Here is a 15,671-nt window from a genome sequence, read left to right as displayed (position 1 = left end):
AGATTCTCCAGTTCCATCCATTAGGATCTCATCGAAGTTATTGCAAGTCTTTGTCTCTTATCATCAAATCAATTTCTCTGCCAGGCAGGGTATTATTCCCCCACAGTGGACCTATCAGTTAAAAAGATGTCTACTCTTTCAAGCTGCTCTTTAAAGACTTAATACAACTTTTCCAATTCTTCAGGAAACAGCTCCCTCTTTCAAAGGTTGGCGATTAGGGATTTTGCTCAAGAGAAAAATGAAGAGATTGGAGTCCCTTGCCTCTTCATCATTCTTTTCAAGCCAGCTACTCCTTACAAACAGGAAACACTATCATTTCTGTCACTAAACTCAGATCCACCCCAGTCATCTAGTGCAGTTCAACCTTTCTAGACTTCTGTATCCCTTTCAGGAGGCTGATTTTGTCTTGCATACCCCAAGTTTTGCCTCACTTAAAAACTACTTGCTTTCAAAATCAGATATAAAAGTACAAAAGTGTCACAGCACACTAGTATTGAAAAACTGCTGACTTTCTCATTTTTACCATATAATTATAAAATAAATTGATTGGAATATAAATATTGCGCTTACATTTCAGTATGAGACTTGAGCTTGTTTTTCACTTGTGAGCCTTGTCTGAAGCCCAAGCACCAGGCAGTGGGGCTGAAACATGTATCTTGGCTTGGCAGGATTCCCTGTGGCGTGAGGCCTCAGGCAACTGTCCTGCTTGCTACCCCCTAATGCTAGCCCTGCACTTGCAATCCCCCTAAACCCATCCCATGACCACCCTGGGGGCTGCAACCCCAAGGTTGAGAAACACTGATCTAGATGAGTTAATTACCCCCTGAAAAAACTCTGCATACACCCAGGGGTACACAGACCCTTGGCTGAGAACCACTGATCTAGTGGAAAGGGCCTTAGCTGCTGTCAAATGGTGCTGCTCCATTTGACTTCAATGATTCTGATTTGCACTCACTGAGGACCAGATCCCTTGCTCAGAAAAGTCACTCGGGAACATAGACATTTTCCAAGCCATGTTTCTCCCCAAGACAGCCAGATCCAAAATACTTAGGATGTCTTAGATGAATAACTTTTGTTTGGATATTGTCTTTTTCCCATGACACACCAAAGTATTGGTCCACTTCCTGGTCATATAGAAGAATTGTATGGCCTCATCTAGATTGCCTTTGATTTATAAAAGGCTGTGTTTCAAATTTCCTACTTTAAATATTGACCTAACATTTGACATTACAGCAAGGTCTCTACTCAGGCCTGGCTTCAGAGACACTGCCGGAGCACAGCAGGAGAGGCAGTCCGAGATGCCTCCTCACAAACAGGAGCAGTGAACAGGGGAATTGTGCGAGGGAGGAAGAGTCCTCCTGGTGTAGGAGAGCGACCATGTGATCCTTGTGGTGAGTTCATTGTTTGCTTGTTTGTTGTGTGCTTGCTTGCTTGACATTTATAATGCGGCCTGTATGGGGGGACTGTGTGCTGAAGCTAGTGACTGGCTAGGCAAGACTGAGAGCTTCCTAAGAAGGCTCTAGCCTACCACCCTTTGACTCCTAACCCCTTTATAATCCCTTGGCAATGGGTTGGAGCTATCACAGAGAGAACAGGGGTTTAAAAGCCAGCCCCGAGCCACCAGCGGTGCTAGCAAATGGGAGTTTGACGAGGGAGTGCGTGAGGCAAATACACCGAACAAACCTGCTCTAAGCTTAGGCCAATAATCCCCTGAAAAAACAAAGCACAAACAAAAAGCCCTGCAAGAGTAACAATACTGCAGGCCGAAGTCCAGCAGCAGAATGGGGGCTAGCCAGTTTATTGCACTGAGTGCAGCTTGTATGTTTACCTGCCTTATGAGCAGGTGGCGGGCTTATGCGTGTAGGAATGCGTGGCCCTCAGAGACAGAGATAGCTGCGTTTTTGATGACCAGGAGAATTGCATGGCGAATTGCCTGCTGGGTGCAAAGGTCACGGATCTCTCAAGACATCTAGATGGACTTATGCGCAGTGCTGGGGAGAAGCAGTGGTCGTAGTACAGGTAGGTGCCAGTGACATAGGGAGAGGTAGGAGAGAGGTCCTGGTGGCCAGATTTCAGATGCTAGGTAAGAGATTGAAGTCCAGGAGCTCCATGAAAGCAGTCTTTGAAATGCTTCCAGTTCCACACGCAGGACCAGTTAGACAGGCAGAACTGCAGGGTCTCAATGTGTGGATGAGACGACAGTGTAGGGAGGAGGGATTTAGGTTCACTAGGAACTGGGGAAGCTTTTGGGAAAGGAAGAGCCTAAACATGAAGGACGGGCTCCACCTAAACCAAAACAGAACCAAACAGCTGGAATATAAAATTAGAGAGGTCAGAGAGGAGTTTTTAAATGAACAGCTGGAAGAAAGCCGAGAGGTGTGGAGGAGCACACAGTTCAGACAGACACATACCTCAGGGGAGGATTTATTAAAAGCAATACTCTATATCCTAGTAAAGAGGAGAGGATAGAAGTTGATAAAGCACAGGTAGGAACTGAAGAGAAACAGTGAAACGAAAAAGAGTCCTATTTAATTACATCACATGAAGACAGACAAATAAATATCGACAAATTTTATAAGTGCAAATGAAAGAAGTCTAAATATTACAAATGCAAGAAGTCTAAATATTAAGATGGGTGAACTTGAATGCCTGGTATTAAAAGAGGATATTGATGTGATAGGCATCACAGAAATTTGGTGGAATGATGACAATCAATGGGACACGGTAACACCAGGGTACAGAATATATAGGAATGACACAGTAGGTTGCACTGGTTGAGGAGTGGCACGATATGTGAAAGAAAGCATAGAATCAAATATAGTAGACATCTTAAATGAATCAAACAGTACCATAGAATCTCTATGGGTAGAAATTCCACGCTGGAATAAGAGTCTAGCAGTAGGAATCTCCTACTGACCACCTGACCAGGATGATGACGGTGATAGTGAAATGCTCAGGGAAATTAGATATGAAAAAAACAAAAAACCCAATAATAGAGGGGGATTTCAGATATCCCCATATTGATTGGGAACATGTCACCTCAGGACAGGATTCAGAGATAAAATTTCTAGACACCATTAATGGCTGCTCCTTGGAGCAGTTTGTCCCGGAACCCACAAAGGGAAAGGCCATTCTTGATTTAGTTCTAAGTGGCGCACAGGATCTGGTCCAAGAAGTGAATATAGCTGAACTGCTCAGTAATAGCTACCATAAGGGAATTAAATTTAACATCCTTGTGGGGGGGGAAATACCAAAGAAACCCATCACAGTAGTATTTAACTTCAAAAAGGAACTACACAAAAATGAGGACACTAGTTACATAGAAATTAAAAGGAACAGTCACAAGAGTGAAATGCCTGCAAGCTGCATGGAAGCTATTTTAAAACACCATAACAGGGGCACAAACTAAGCATATACTCCAAATTAAAAAAACCCAGTACAGACCAAAAAATGCCACCATGGCTAAACAATACAGTAAAAGAGGCAGTTAGAGGCCAAAAGGCATCCTATAAAAATTGGAAGTCAAATCCTACTGAGGAAAATAGAAAGGCACATAAACTCTGGCAAACTGAGTGTAAAAATATAATTAGGCAGGCCAAAAAAGAATCTGAAGAGTAACGAGCAAAAGAAACAAAAACTAACAGCAAAAATGTGTAACTACATCCGAAGCGGGAAGTTGGTCAAACAAGCCAAGGTGGCGCTAGAGGACCAAGGTGCTAAAAGAGCACTCAGCGTAGACAAGGCTGTTGCAGAGAAGCTAAACTAATTCTTTGCATTAGTCTTCATACAGAGAATGTGAGGGAGATTCCCACACCTCAGCCATTCTTTTTTGGTGACAAATCTGAGGAACTGTCCCAGATTGAGGTGTAAATAGAGGAGCTTTTGGAACAAATTGATAAACTAAACAGTAATAGGTCACCAGATGGTATTCACCCCAAGAGTTCTGAAGGAACTCAAACATGAAATTGTAGAACCACTAACTATGGTATGCAACCTATTATTCAAATTAGCCTCTGTACCAGATGACTGGAGGTTAGCTAATGTAACGCCAATCTTTAAAAAAGGCTCCAGAGGTGATCCTGGCAATTACAGGTCAGTAAGCATAACCACAGTACCACACAGATTGGTTGAAAGTATAGTAAAGAACAGAATTATCAGGCACATAAATGAACACAATCTGTTGGGGAAGAGTCAACATGGCTTTTGTAAAGGGAAATAATGCCCCAACAACTCTTCGAATTCTTTGAGGATGGACAAGGGGGATCCAGTGGATACAGTGAGCTTGGACTTTCAAAAAGCCGTTGACAAAGTCCCTCACCAAAGACTCTTAAGCAAAGTAAGCTGTCATGGGATAAGAGGGAAGGGCCCCTCATGGGTCAGTAACTGGTTAAAAGATAGGAGACAAAGGGTAGGAATAAATGGCCAATAAATCCAATGCACAGCTACAGACTAGGGACTGAATGGCTAGGCAGCAGTTCTGCGGAAAAGGACCTAGGGGTGACAGTGGACGAGAAGCAGGATATGAGTCAGCAGTGTGCCCTTGTTGCCAAGAAGGCCAATGGCATTTTGGGATGTATAAGTAGGGGCATAGCGAGCAGATCAAGGGATGTGATCGTCCCCCTCTATTCGACATCGGTGAGGCCTCATCTGGAGTACTGTGTCCAGTTTTGGGCCCCACACTACAAGAAGGCTGTGGATAAATTGGAGAGAGTCCAGTGAAGGGCAACAAAAATTATTAGGGGTCTGGAACACATGACTTATGAGGAGAGGCTGAGGGAACTGGGATTGTTTAGTCTGCAGAAGAGAAGAATGAGGGGGGATTTGATAGCTGCTTTCAACTACCTGAGAGGTGGTTCCAGAGAGGATGGTTCTAGACTATTCTCTGTGGTAGAAGAGGACAGGACAAGGAGTAATGGTCTCAAGTTGCAGTGGGGGAGGTTTAGGTTGGATATTAGGATATTATGACCTCCTGAGGTCCCTTCCAACCCTGATATTCTATGATTCTATGATTCTATGGCCAGTTTTCATTATGAAGAGAGATAAATAGTGGGGGTCCCCTAGGGGTCTGTACTGGGACCAGTGCTGTTTAACATATTCAGAAATGATCTGAAAAAAGGGGGTAAACAGTGAGGTGGCAACATTTGAAGACAATACAAAATATTCAAGATAGTTAAGACCAAAGCAGACTGCGAAGAGTCACAAAGGAATCTCACAAAACTGGTTGACAACATGGCAGATGAAACTGAATAGTAATGCACATTGTAAAACATAATCCCAACTATACACACAAAATGATGGGGTCTAAATTAGCTGTTACCGCTCAGGAAAGAGATCTTGGAGTCATTGTGGGTAGTTCTCTGAAATCATCTGCTCAATGTGCAGCCGCGGTCAAAAAAGCGAACAATGTCAGGATGATTAGGAAAGGGATAGATAAGACAGAAAATATCATATTGTCCCTTCTTAAATCCATGGTATGCCCATACCTTGAATACAGTATCCAGTTCTGATCGCCCCATCTCAAAAAAAGATACATTAGAACTGGAAAAAGTACAGAGAAGGACAACAAAAATGATTACAGGTCTGGGACAGCTTCCATCTGAGGAGGGATTAAAAAGACTGGGACTGTTCAGCTGAGAAAAGAGACGACTAAGGGGGGATATGACCAAGGTCTATAAAAAAATTAGCAGTGGCAAGAAAGTGACGAGGGAAGGGTTAGTTACCCTGTCACACAGCACAGGAACCTGGTGTCACCCAATGAAATGAACAGGCAGCCAGTTTAAAGCTAACATAAGGCAGTACTTCTTCACAGGACACAGAGCCAGCCTGTGGAACTCATTGCCAGGGAATGTTGTGAAGGCCAAAAGTATAACGGGGTTAAAAAAAGAATTAGATAAATTGAGGGAGGATAGGTCCATAATGGCTATTAGCCAAGATGGTCAGGGTCCCAACTCCATGCTCTGGGTGTCCCTACACCTCTGACTGCCAGAAGCTGGGATTTGAAGACAGAGGATGGATCACTCAATAATTTCCATGTTCTGTTCATTTCCTCTGAAGCACCTGGCACTGGCCATTGACAGATGACAGGATACTGGGCTAAATGGACTATTAGTCTGACCTTCTTATGTGCTGCGGGTTCATTCGTCTCCTGTTAAGAAATGTATTACTCACGTTATCCCCCTTATATTTAAAATAGCCCGCTGGCTTTGGCTAGAGAACCAATCCAGCAAAGCAGAGCTTCCTTTATCTTCCCCATTAATGAATGTTCTATCTACCACCATCACAAGGAGACAAGCTCCTTTCAATAGCATTTTTTCTTAGAATGAAATCCCTCAATTTTGTTATTGACTATTCTCCTTGAAAGCTGGTATTTTATCTAGACTCACACCTGGGGCACAAGAACAATCTATTCATAGAGCATCCCTTTCCTGAATCTTCATGATCTGTTTGGAATTGTCGACCCAATTTGGATGCCCCAGATCTTTAACCCAGGCCTGGGAGTTCCCAGACAGCCACTGTATTCTGGCCTTCCCCCTAATGTCTGCCAAAACCTAGTGGGCTTCAGCCAAGGTACCACCCACTGGAGCCTCACCCGGCTCCACCAGTTGGTCCAGCTGCACTATTTAAGACAGAAGGAGGCACAGGAAGTTAGTCTGAGCAACAAGGTGACTTCCTGTTGTGGTTACATTGGACCATTCTTCTTGCACTCTACTCTGTTCCTGATTCCTGCTCCGCTCCTGGCTCACCCCTTACATGCTCCTCCTCTGGGATTGATCCTTGCCTTTCCTCCAGCTCCTGCCCTTACACCTTGCTTCCAACTATCAGTTACCAGTCCTGGCTCCAACCCCAGCCTCAGACTTTGGACCCTGACTCTGGCCTGATCCTTGGCTCTGGTATTTGGTATCTGACCTTAGTTCCAACCCTCAGCTTCGATTCCTGGTTCTGACTCTGGCTTGACCCTTGGCTCTGGTAACCGACAGTTGACTCTGGTGCTAACCATTGGCTTCGTTTCACAACCTGGATGCTGCTCTGCCCACTAGACCTGACTCCTGCTCGGACTACTACACCAGACTGCCTACATTACGGTCCATAACCATTTCCTTTAGACCCCGATTCTTTCTGTTTTGTGCTAGGATTTAAATTCTCTCTTTGTCTCTTTTGGAGGTCAAGCACCAATTCTGACAGTCAGCATCATCATCTCACTCGAGAGCCCCAGTCTGATTGATGCTATCCCCACATTGGTCACCTGAATATATTCTGAGAATTGGCCCAGTCCCCACCACCATGTGATAAGATCTTGTCTGAAACTCAACCCCTTCTTTCTTGGGATCTGCTGTTACCCTTTACCTCTGGACATGCAAAATAAGTAACAAAGCCCTTGTGCACAACTATACTTGCAGACTCCTCCACTGACTATTGTCCAAGAGTCCTCTCAGGTCTGTTCAATTCCAGGATGTCTCCCTGCAGAACTTCCTGTTCCTTCTGCTATTTCTCCCACCTCTGAGAGCCACTCAGACTTTTAGATCTTGGATCTGGTTCTAATGAGACCCTCTTGATCTGGTTACCACAGAGAGTCAGCAGAATTGCTCTACACCTCCACACAGGGCCATAAGGGCTGATACACTGCCGCATCTGTTTCCAATCATGTTAAGTTACATCAATCTCCTTGGCAATGCTTGGATTTGTACTTTTTTTTCCCCAATCACCCTTTAAACTTTGCTTAAAATCCTCACAATTATTGTGTTACTTTATTCGTCAGGCCTAACCCTATGGTTGCTCTGCACCTGGATTTCCCATTAACATCAGTGCAAAGAAGGCTAGAACAATGTTTCCTGATATTTAATTCTTGCAGATGTTAAGTGAATCTCTTTTGTTTTACTGTTCTATCAGACAAACTGGTTCCTCATGACAAGAAACATGCTAACAAACATGGGAAGTAGAGATGAGTTGTCCCTTTTCATTCATAAGCATTCAGGAAGTCTTGGAAACAACGCATTGAATAGCAGGAGATATTTGGACTTTCTTAGAACAAAAACCATTGGATGATGGTATTTTGTATAAATCAACTATATGACTTTGGAGAGTCAAATGGCATAAGGGTAGGGATGGGAAAGGTCATGGTAAGTTTCAGTTATTTTTGTACTGATTAATGAGCAATGTACAAAGTACTGACCATCCGTCTCCATCCATCCAGAATTCCCATTCTGGCATCACAACACTTTTCAACACATGAGGCAGGTTTAGCCAGGAGAAGGCTCAGGGCAAGAATACAAGCTTAAAAGTTCAGTGCAGCAAGGCACTTACCTGGTGCTTCCTGATCACTCAACAAACTCGTCCCATAGTTATTCCATAATCAGCATAAAATACCAGCTCCCTGTTAGGAAGGGCACACATAGGTTCGCACAGCATGCTCTGAAAGCAACACCTACCTTGTCTCGAATCCCTTGTCGCATCACTTCTCTTTCAGCCTCCATCTTTGCATATTTGGCTTTCCTTTCCTCCTCTTCCTGCCTCAGGGCTTCCTGTCGTTCCTCTTCTTTCTTGGCGGCATCAGGATCTTTCTCTTCATCTCCTCCCAACATCTTCCCCATGTCTTTGGTAGCCCCTAAAGAAAATATACAAGAAGAAGACAGCGTGCATATTAGGAAGAACCGATTAAGGGACAGGTGAATACAAGCCAGCCCTTTCCTGTAGTAAAGTGGCCATAATGGGGGTTAATTGGGCTACCCAGAGTATTCTGGGATGGAGCCATGCTCCACTCCTCCCTTACTTCCTGTTTCATCAGTAGGAGTTTTCCCCCAACTCTCCGAGGTAGCTGGATAAAGCAGCAAGGTCCAGGCCTGCAGTCCTGTGAGTAGAGAGGGGATTTCGTTGCACTAAGTGGTCCCTTTACAAAACTTCTGTTCCTGTATGTTCACTAGCTAAAAGTATGAGCCCATCCCACTTCCTCTGCCTTTGGAAAGGGTTTTCCATCAGACACAGGGAGGTGAGCCAAGCTCAGAGGCAGGAAAAGGTCTACACTTAGCAAAGGAAACAGCAAAACAGGCCAAAAAATACACAGGCAAGCTCTTCTGCAAGTCCCCAGCTTGCAGCCAGTGATTGTGGGTTTGACCCGTTTGATGTGGTTACCCAGCAGCAGTGAGATGGAGCATTGAGGAGAATGCAGAGAGCGCCACGTAAGTGCCTAGTTGATGTAAACACGAGTGGCTCTTGACCTTTGGGTGTGTGCTGCTGTAGCAGGACAGTTAACCAGCCTGCTGTGCGGAGCGCTGGCGGCGCTGTAATTTAACCGGTGTTGCAAGGGAAACGCTACAAGAGCAGAGGAGAAAATCCTGAATGCAGAGGTTAGTATCCCAGGCCGAAGGAGCACTCTGGCAGCAGTTGTGAGTTAATACATAGCCCCAGCGCCGTAACGCTATAGACGAGCAGGGTTAGATAGTGGCTGAGAGGCCACGGCCCTGGTCAGGGGACTCGGCAGAGCAAGGCCTCCCTAGAAGCAGTACTGGACAGATTTGTGCCAACAGCATCTCTGGGCTGTTCCTTATGTCCAGGGGGCACCTGCTCCATCCCACCCTGGGATAGCACAGACTGCATCGGCCCCACTGGACATGCTGGGGCAGGCAGGACCACAAATCTGCCTACTCCTCGTCTCCCTTTTTGGTCTCTGGCTCCTAGGCCTGGTGCTCTCCGGAGCCAACTTTCCACTATTGTGTGTGGCCCTTGCCCAGCCATGCTTCTCGCATGTACCCCACTGCCCCCCCATAGCTGCACTCGGGCCACTTACAGACAAGGCCGGAGGCACCTAGAACCATGGGCACGGTGTTGATCCTTTGGGTCTGTCGGGTGGGTATTCGCTGCAATGCTTCATTACAGTCCCACTGATATGAACAGGACTGAGCGATGCCACAGTTACACCGATCAATCTGACCACACAGACCCAGGCTCTACAGGCTGCCAGGGGAGTGAGGGAGACTGCGGGTTCACCTGCATTGCAGGCACCCATACAGGCATGCAGAGCAGCCACTGACAGACTCCCATTCCTCTTCTACCCTGGGGACCAGGGCATGGGCAGGCACAAGGCACAGAAGCACCACCTCTCAATGTGTCCTGGCCCCTGCTCCAAAATGGGCACAGAGGGGGAAGAAATCTGCACTAGCGAGAAGTGCTCGCACCCTGGAGCAAGGGGAGAGCAGGAAGCAGACTGTGACTTTTTGGTTCCCTGCCCTGCTACAAGCTTACCCTTCCTTGGTCTAGATAGTGGATGGTCTAGATAATACTTATTCCTGCCATGAGGGCAGGGGACAGGACTAGATGACCTCTCAAGGTCCCTTCCAGTCCTACGATTCTATGATTCCTTGGGGTGGGCTGTAAAGTGCTAATCCAGTCCCAGTGGCATATTGTGGACTGTGTTGGAATTACAAACTATCACTTTAAGAGGATGTGTGCGGCAGTGAGTTTCCTGGTCCTGCTCACAAGTGAGGGGGCTCTGGAGTGAAGGGTACAATCAGAGGAGTCTGGTAAGAGCCAGCTTAAAACAAAGTGGGATGAGTTGGGCCTCACTGCTTTAGGGAGCAGCCTTTTTCCTCTCTCTGTCTTTGTCTCATATGTGTTAGTCTGATTTCTAAGAAATGAAGTTGTGTTATATGGCAACCTTACAGCCAGAGTATTTATGTTTTGATCTAAGTTCATAGAATCATAGAATATCAGGGTTGGAAGGGACCTCAGGAGGTCATCTAGTCCACCCCCCTGCTCAAAGCAGGACCGATCCCCAATTAAATTATCCCAGCTAGGGTTTGTCAAGCCTGACCTTAAAAACTTCTAAAGAAGGAGATTCCACCACCTCCCTAGGTAACGCATTTTAGTGTTTCACCACCCTCCAAGTGAAAAAGTTTTTCCTAATATCCAACCTAAATCTCCCCCACTGCAACTTGAGACCATTACTCCTCGTTCTGTCATCCGCTACCACTGAGAACAGTCTAGATCCATCCTCTCTGGAACCACCTCTCAGGTAGTTGAGAGCAGCTATCAAATCCCCCCTCATTTTTCTCTTCTGTAGACTAAACATCCCCAGTCCCCTCAGCCTCTCCTCATAACTCATGTGTTCCAGTCCCCTAATCATTTTTGTTGCCCTTCGCTGGACTCTTTCCAATTTTTCCACATCCTTCTTGTAGTGTGGGGCCCAAAACTGGACACAGTACTCCAGATGAGGCCTCACCAGTGTTGAATAGAGGGGAACGATCACATCCCTCGATCTGCTGGCAATGCCCCTACTTACACATCCCAAAATGCCATTGGCCTTCTTGGCAACAAGGGCACACTGTTGACTCATATCCAGCTTCTTGTCTACTGTAACCCCTAGGTCCTTTTCTGCAGAACTGCTGCCGAGCCATTCAGTCCCTAGTCTGTAGCGGTCCATTGGATTCTTCGTCCTAAGTGCAGGACTCTGCACTTGTCCTTGTTGAACCTCATCAGATTTCTTTTGCCCAATCCTCCAATTTGTCTAGGTCCCTCTGTATACTATTCCTACCCTCCAGCGTATCTACCTCTCCTCCCAGTTTAGTGTCATCTGCAAACTTGCTGAGGGTGCAATCCACACCATCCTCCAGATCATTTATGAAGATATTGAACAAAACTGGCCCCAGAACCGACCCTTGGGGCACTCCACTTGATACCGGCTGCCAGCTAGACATGGAGCTATTGATCACTACCCGTTGAGCCCGACAATCTAGCCAGCTTTCTATCCACCTTAGAGTCCATTCATCCAGCCCATACTTCTGTAACTTGCTGGCAAGAATACTGTGGCAGACAGTGTCAAAAGCTTTGCTCAAGTCAAGGAACAACATGTCCACTGCTTTCCCTTCATCCATAGAACCAGTCATCATAGAAGGCAATTAGATTAGTCAGGCATGACTTGCCCTTGGTGAATCCATGCTGACTCTTCCTGATCACTTTCCTCTCCTCTAAGTGCTTCAGAATTGATTCCTTGAGGACCTGCTCCATGATTTTTGCAGGGACTGAGGTGAGGCTGACTGGCCTGTAGTTCCCAGGATCCTCCTCCTTCCCTTTTTTAAAGATGGGCACTACATTAGCCTTTTTCCAGTCGTCCGGGACTTCCCCCGATCGCCAGGAGTTTTCAAAGATAATGGCCAATGGCTCTGCTATCACATCCGCCAACTCCTTTAGCACTCTCAGATGCAAGGCATCCAGCCCCATGGACTTGTGCACGTCCAGCTTTTCTAAATAGTCCCGAACCACTTCTTTCTCCACAGGGGGCTGGTCACCTCCTCCCCATGCTGTGCTGCCCAGTGCAGTAGTCTGGGAACTGACCTTGTTTGTGAAGACAGAGGCAAAAAAAGCATTGAGTACATTAGCTTTTTCCACATCCTCTGTCACTAGGTTGCCTCCCTCATTCAGTAAGGGGCCCACACTATTCTTGACTTTCTTCTTATTGCTAACATACCTGAAGAAACCCTTCTTGTTACTCTTAACATCTCTTGCTAGCTGCAATTCCAGGTGTGATTTGGCCTTCCTGATTTCATTCCTGCATGCCCAACCAATATTTTTATACTCATCCCTGGTCATTTGTCCAATCTTCCACTTCTTGTAAGCTTCTTTTCTGTATTTAAGATCAGCAAGGATTTCACTGTTAAGCCAAGTTGGTCACCTGCCATATTTACTATTCTTTCTACACATCGGGATGGTTTGTCCCTGTAACCTCAATAAGGATTCTTTAAAATACAGCCAACTCTCCTGGACTCCTTTCCCCCTCATGTTATTCTCCCAGGGGATCTTGCCCATCAGTTCCCTGAGGGAGTCAAAGCCTGCTTTTCTGAAGTCCAGGGTCCGTATTCTGCTGCTTTCCTTTCTTCCTTGCGTCAGGATCCTGAACTTGACCATCTCATGTTTTCTTTGTGTATGCGGAGAACATAACAAAAGCCTGACCTAGCGCTACACGATATGAAAGTGACAAAGTTCATGCACAGACACTGATAGCACCTCGATATCTTGCCCTCCAGTGTTGGGTGAAGTAGGAGAATCAGCTTTTATGGTCCTTTATGGCAAACTCTTCTATCAATTGATTATTTGGATAAGAATGGAAGGTACTTGTCCTAGCTATGAAATCTTTCAACAAATTACAGAACAATTCATGATCAGCTTGGTTCAGAAATGGAGGACAAATTGGGCAGCATCTCAAAGGTTTTTGTTCTAAATCAAAACCTATAAGAAGGTTCTCAGGCACAGCAGAATGACTTAGTAACTGTAGGAATATTTTTGAGATCTTTTGATTTCTTCCTGCACATTTCTTCTCTGCCTATTTTAGATTCCGCTGGGCTTCGACTTTTGCCAGCATGGTAAGCAAAAGTGTCTAGCTTACACTGAGTGTTCTTCCAAATCTCATCCAAAGAGTGCATTGTTTCACAATTCCTGTCCATGAAAGCTGAGAACTGTGTAGTTTTTTAGCTGGTTATTACATGTGGTTCTAATTGTATGAGGGAAAATAATGATGAACAAGCGGTTTTTAGTCCCGTACACTCTCATTGTTTACAGGGATTTTTTTTTCTGGCGGTCCTTTTCCCCCCTAGCATTCTGCATGACACGTTCCTGCCCAGCGTTTGCCATGAACACTGACAGACCTGTGCATTCTATTGAGACAGAATGAATCTTATCTTTTAACTCATGTATGCTACATTCTGTCTTCTCCTGAGCAGTCTGTCTTCTCCTGAGCAGGGTGGAAGAGGGTATAAGGAAGTCCTTCCTTTCCCATGCCTGACAACTTGGGGGTCCTGAGCTACATGTCTGATGGAGCCCAAGGCCAAAAAGCAGGTGGCCAACTGAGACTCAAACAGGGCCGTCTGGCTTGCTAGAACTTAGGAGGGTAGGTATACACAGATGGTATACACAGGGCTGATTATACAGTGAACTTCTGAAGCAGCCCTCCTGTGCCTATACATTCACAATCCATTGTGATATATATTTAGTAGCTTGATTTCCCCAGAAATATTTCCACTGGTAACCACACTGTTTTAGATTCAGTGCACTACCAGGTTATCTGCCCTTAGTTTATCTCCAGCTGGAGCTGCCTGGACCGCAGTGAACTAGTTACTCAGGAAGCTGAATTCTGCAACAGAAAAAGTGATAGGGCTATTGCCTTTAAGCATTGCTTTGTATGCCAGCATTATGTCATAATGCAGCCACAACCTGGCATGTTATATATGAAATAGACTAGACATCCTCTTTTTCCCCCCTGAACTAGGCATGGCTGACTTTTTGAATCCTGTAGATATTTAATTCTAAAATCATTTAGTGTAAAGGGCACCTTGAAGAAAGGAAACCTAGTTCCCAGGGTTCTTGTTGAGTCTTTTAACTCATCAGAGAATTCAAAGCCATTCTCTAATTGCTCTGAATATTACACTGTGATCCCATTGTTAATTGATGGGAATGTAATGTATTACAAAAAGCTGCAATGTCATGTTACATTTTAACTCGTATTTTGGTGTGGAAGCGCTTTTTTATGTCTCTTTTATTCCTCTTCCAAATGTTCAGTTTTCACCATTATTGGCCACTGGATAGCAGCTTTTAGCTGGGTTTTTTAGCAGTTCAGTGACAGGACTCCTAAGAATTAATTTACATTCAACTGAGACTTGCAATTACAGTAACAAGCAGGAGGAAACAGTAGACAGTTCTTCCCTCTAGCCTTCAGAAGCTTCTACGGAAAGAAAGTAAGACTCTGCTGGTTGAATCTGTATATTGAATCTGCAGGGGAAGGGTGGGGTAGGAACTGGTTATTCTCATGCTTTTCCCACCAGGAATCCCATGTGATACAGGAATCTCCAGCTGGGGATAGCACAACAGGTCCTGGTCCATGACTAGGCATCCTAGGCCTGATGATAATAATAAATAATAATAATAATAATAATTAATAAATAATATGCAGCCATTCTCTGGCCTCTTTGTGCTACAGAGACAGGCAAACCAGTCACAGCAGGGAAGAGAATCTGATTTAATGAACTATGTTTCTAAAGCTTATGCTTCAGGGCTTCAGCCTGCTACCTGAAGGGGGTCAGGAAGGGATTTCCTTCCCCCACAATGTAATCTGGGGGCTTTTGGTCTCCTTGTTCTGAAGCATCAGGGATGACCACGGCTGGAGATGAGACACTGGGTGGGCCATGGCTGTGAGTTGACACCAAGCATTCTCTCTCTCTCAGGTGCTTGGCTGGCTGGTTCTTGCTCAGGGGCTCAGGGTCTAACACAATCGCCATATGTGGCGATGGGAAGGAATTTTCCCTCAAGTCAGATTAGCAGGGATCTTGGGGGATTTTGCCTTCCTCTGCAACATGAAGTGTGGATCGCTTGCAAGGATTATCTGGGTATATCTCACTTAGTCAGTCCCTTACCCTCAGTCTCTCCTATTCTCTGTCTGTGGCACATAAAAGTCTAGTCTCTCGTGGGCTGTGATACTTTGGTCTTATTTTGGTTGTTGGGTTAGTATGTGGGTGCTGGGTGGTGTTGGTGGCCTGTGATGTAGAGGGGTCAGACTGGATGATCTGGTGGTTCCTTCTGGCCTTAAACTCTATGACATCATCCATGCTTCTCTGGGGGAACAATTCTCATCTCCCATTTGTGTGACCCTAGAATTCCTTACTCTGAGTCATGTTTAAAAGCCAAGAGAAGTA

At 45.4% G+C, this 15,671-nt stretch overlaps 1 protein-coding gene across 1 annotated transcript in view; it reads right to left on the bottom strand.

Moving 5' to 3' along the window:
• CPLX1 (complexin 1) overlaps positions 1–9,809 on the bottom strand; it is an 84,304-nt gene extending 74,495 nt beyond the window's left edge. Inside the window, exons 1-2 of the mRNA XM_077818054.1 lie at positions 9,782–9,809; positions 8,427–8,602 (exon numbers count right to left, since the gene is read on the bottom strand). Of these exons, the coding sequence (XP_077674180.1) occupies positions 8,427–8,602; positions 9,782–9,809 (204 nt within the window). The remainder of the gene's footprint in view (positions 1–8,426; positions 8,603–9,781) is intronic.
• Positions 9,810–15,671: the final 5,862 nt, after the last annotated feature.

This window comes from Eretmochelys imbricata, chromosome 5, assembly GCF_965152235.1.
Source record: "Eretmochelys imbricata isolate rEreImb1 chromosome 5, rEreImb1.hap1, whole genome shotgun sequence".
In the NCBI taxonomy this organism is placed as follows: Eukaryota; Metazoa; Chordata; order Testudines; family Cheloniidae; genus Eretmochelys; species Eretmochelys imbricata.
This window is presented reverse-complemented; position numbering and strand designations above follow the sequence as displayed.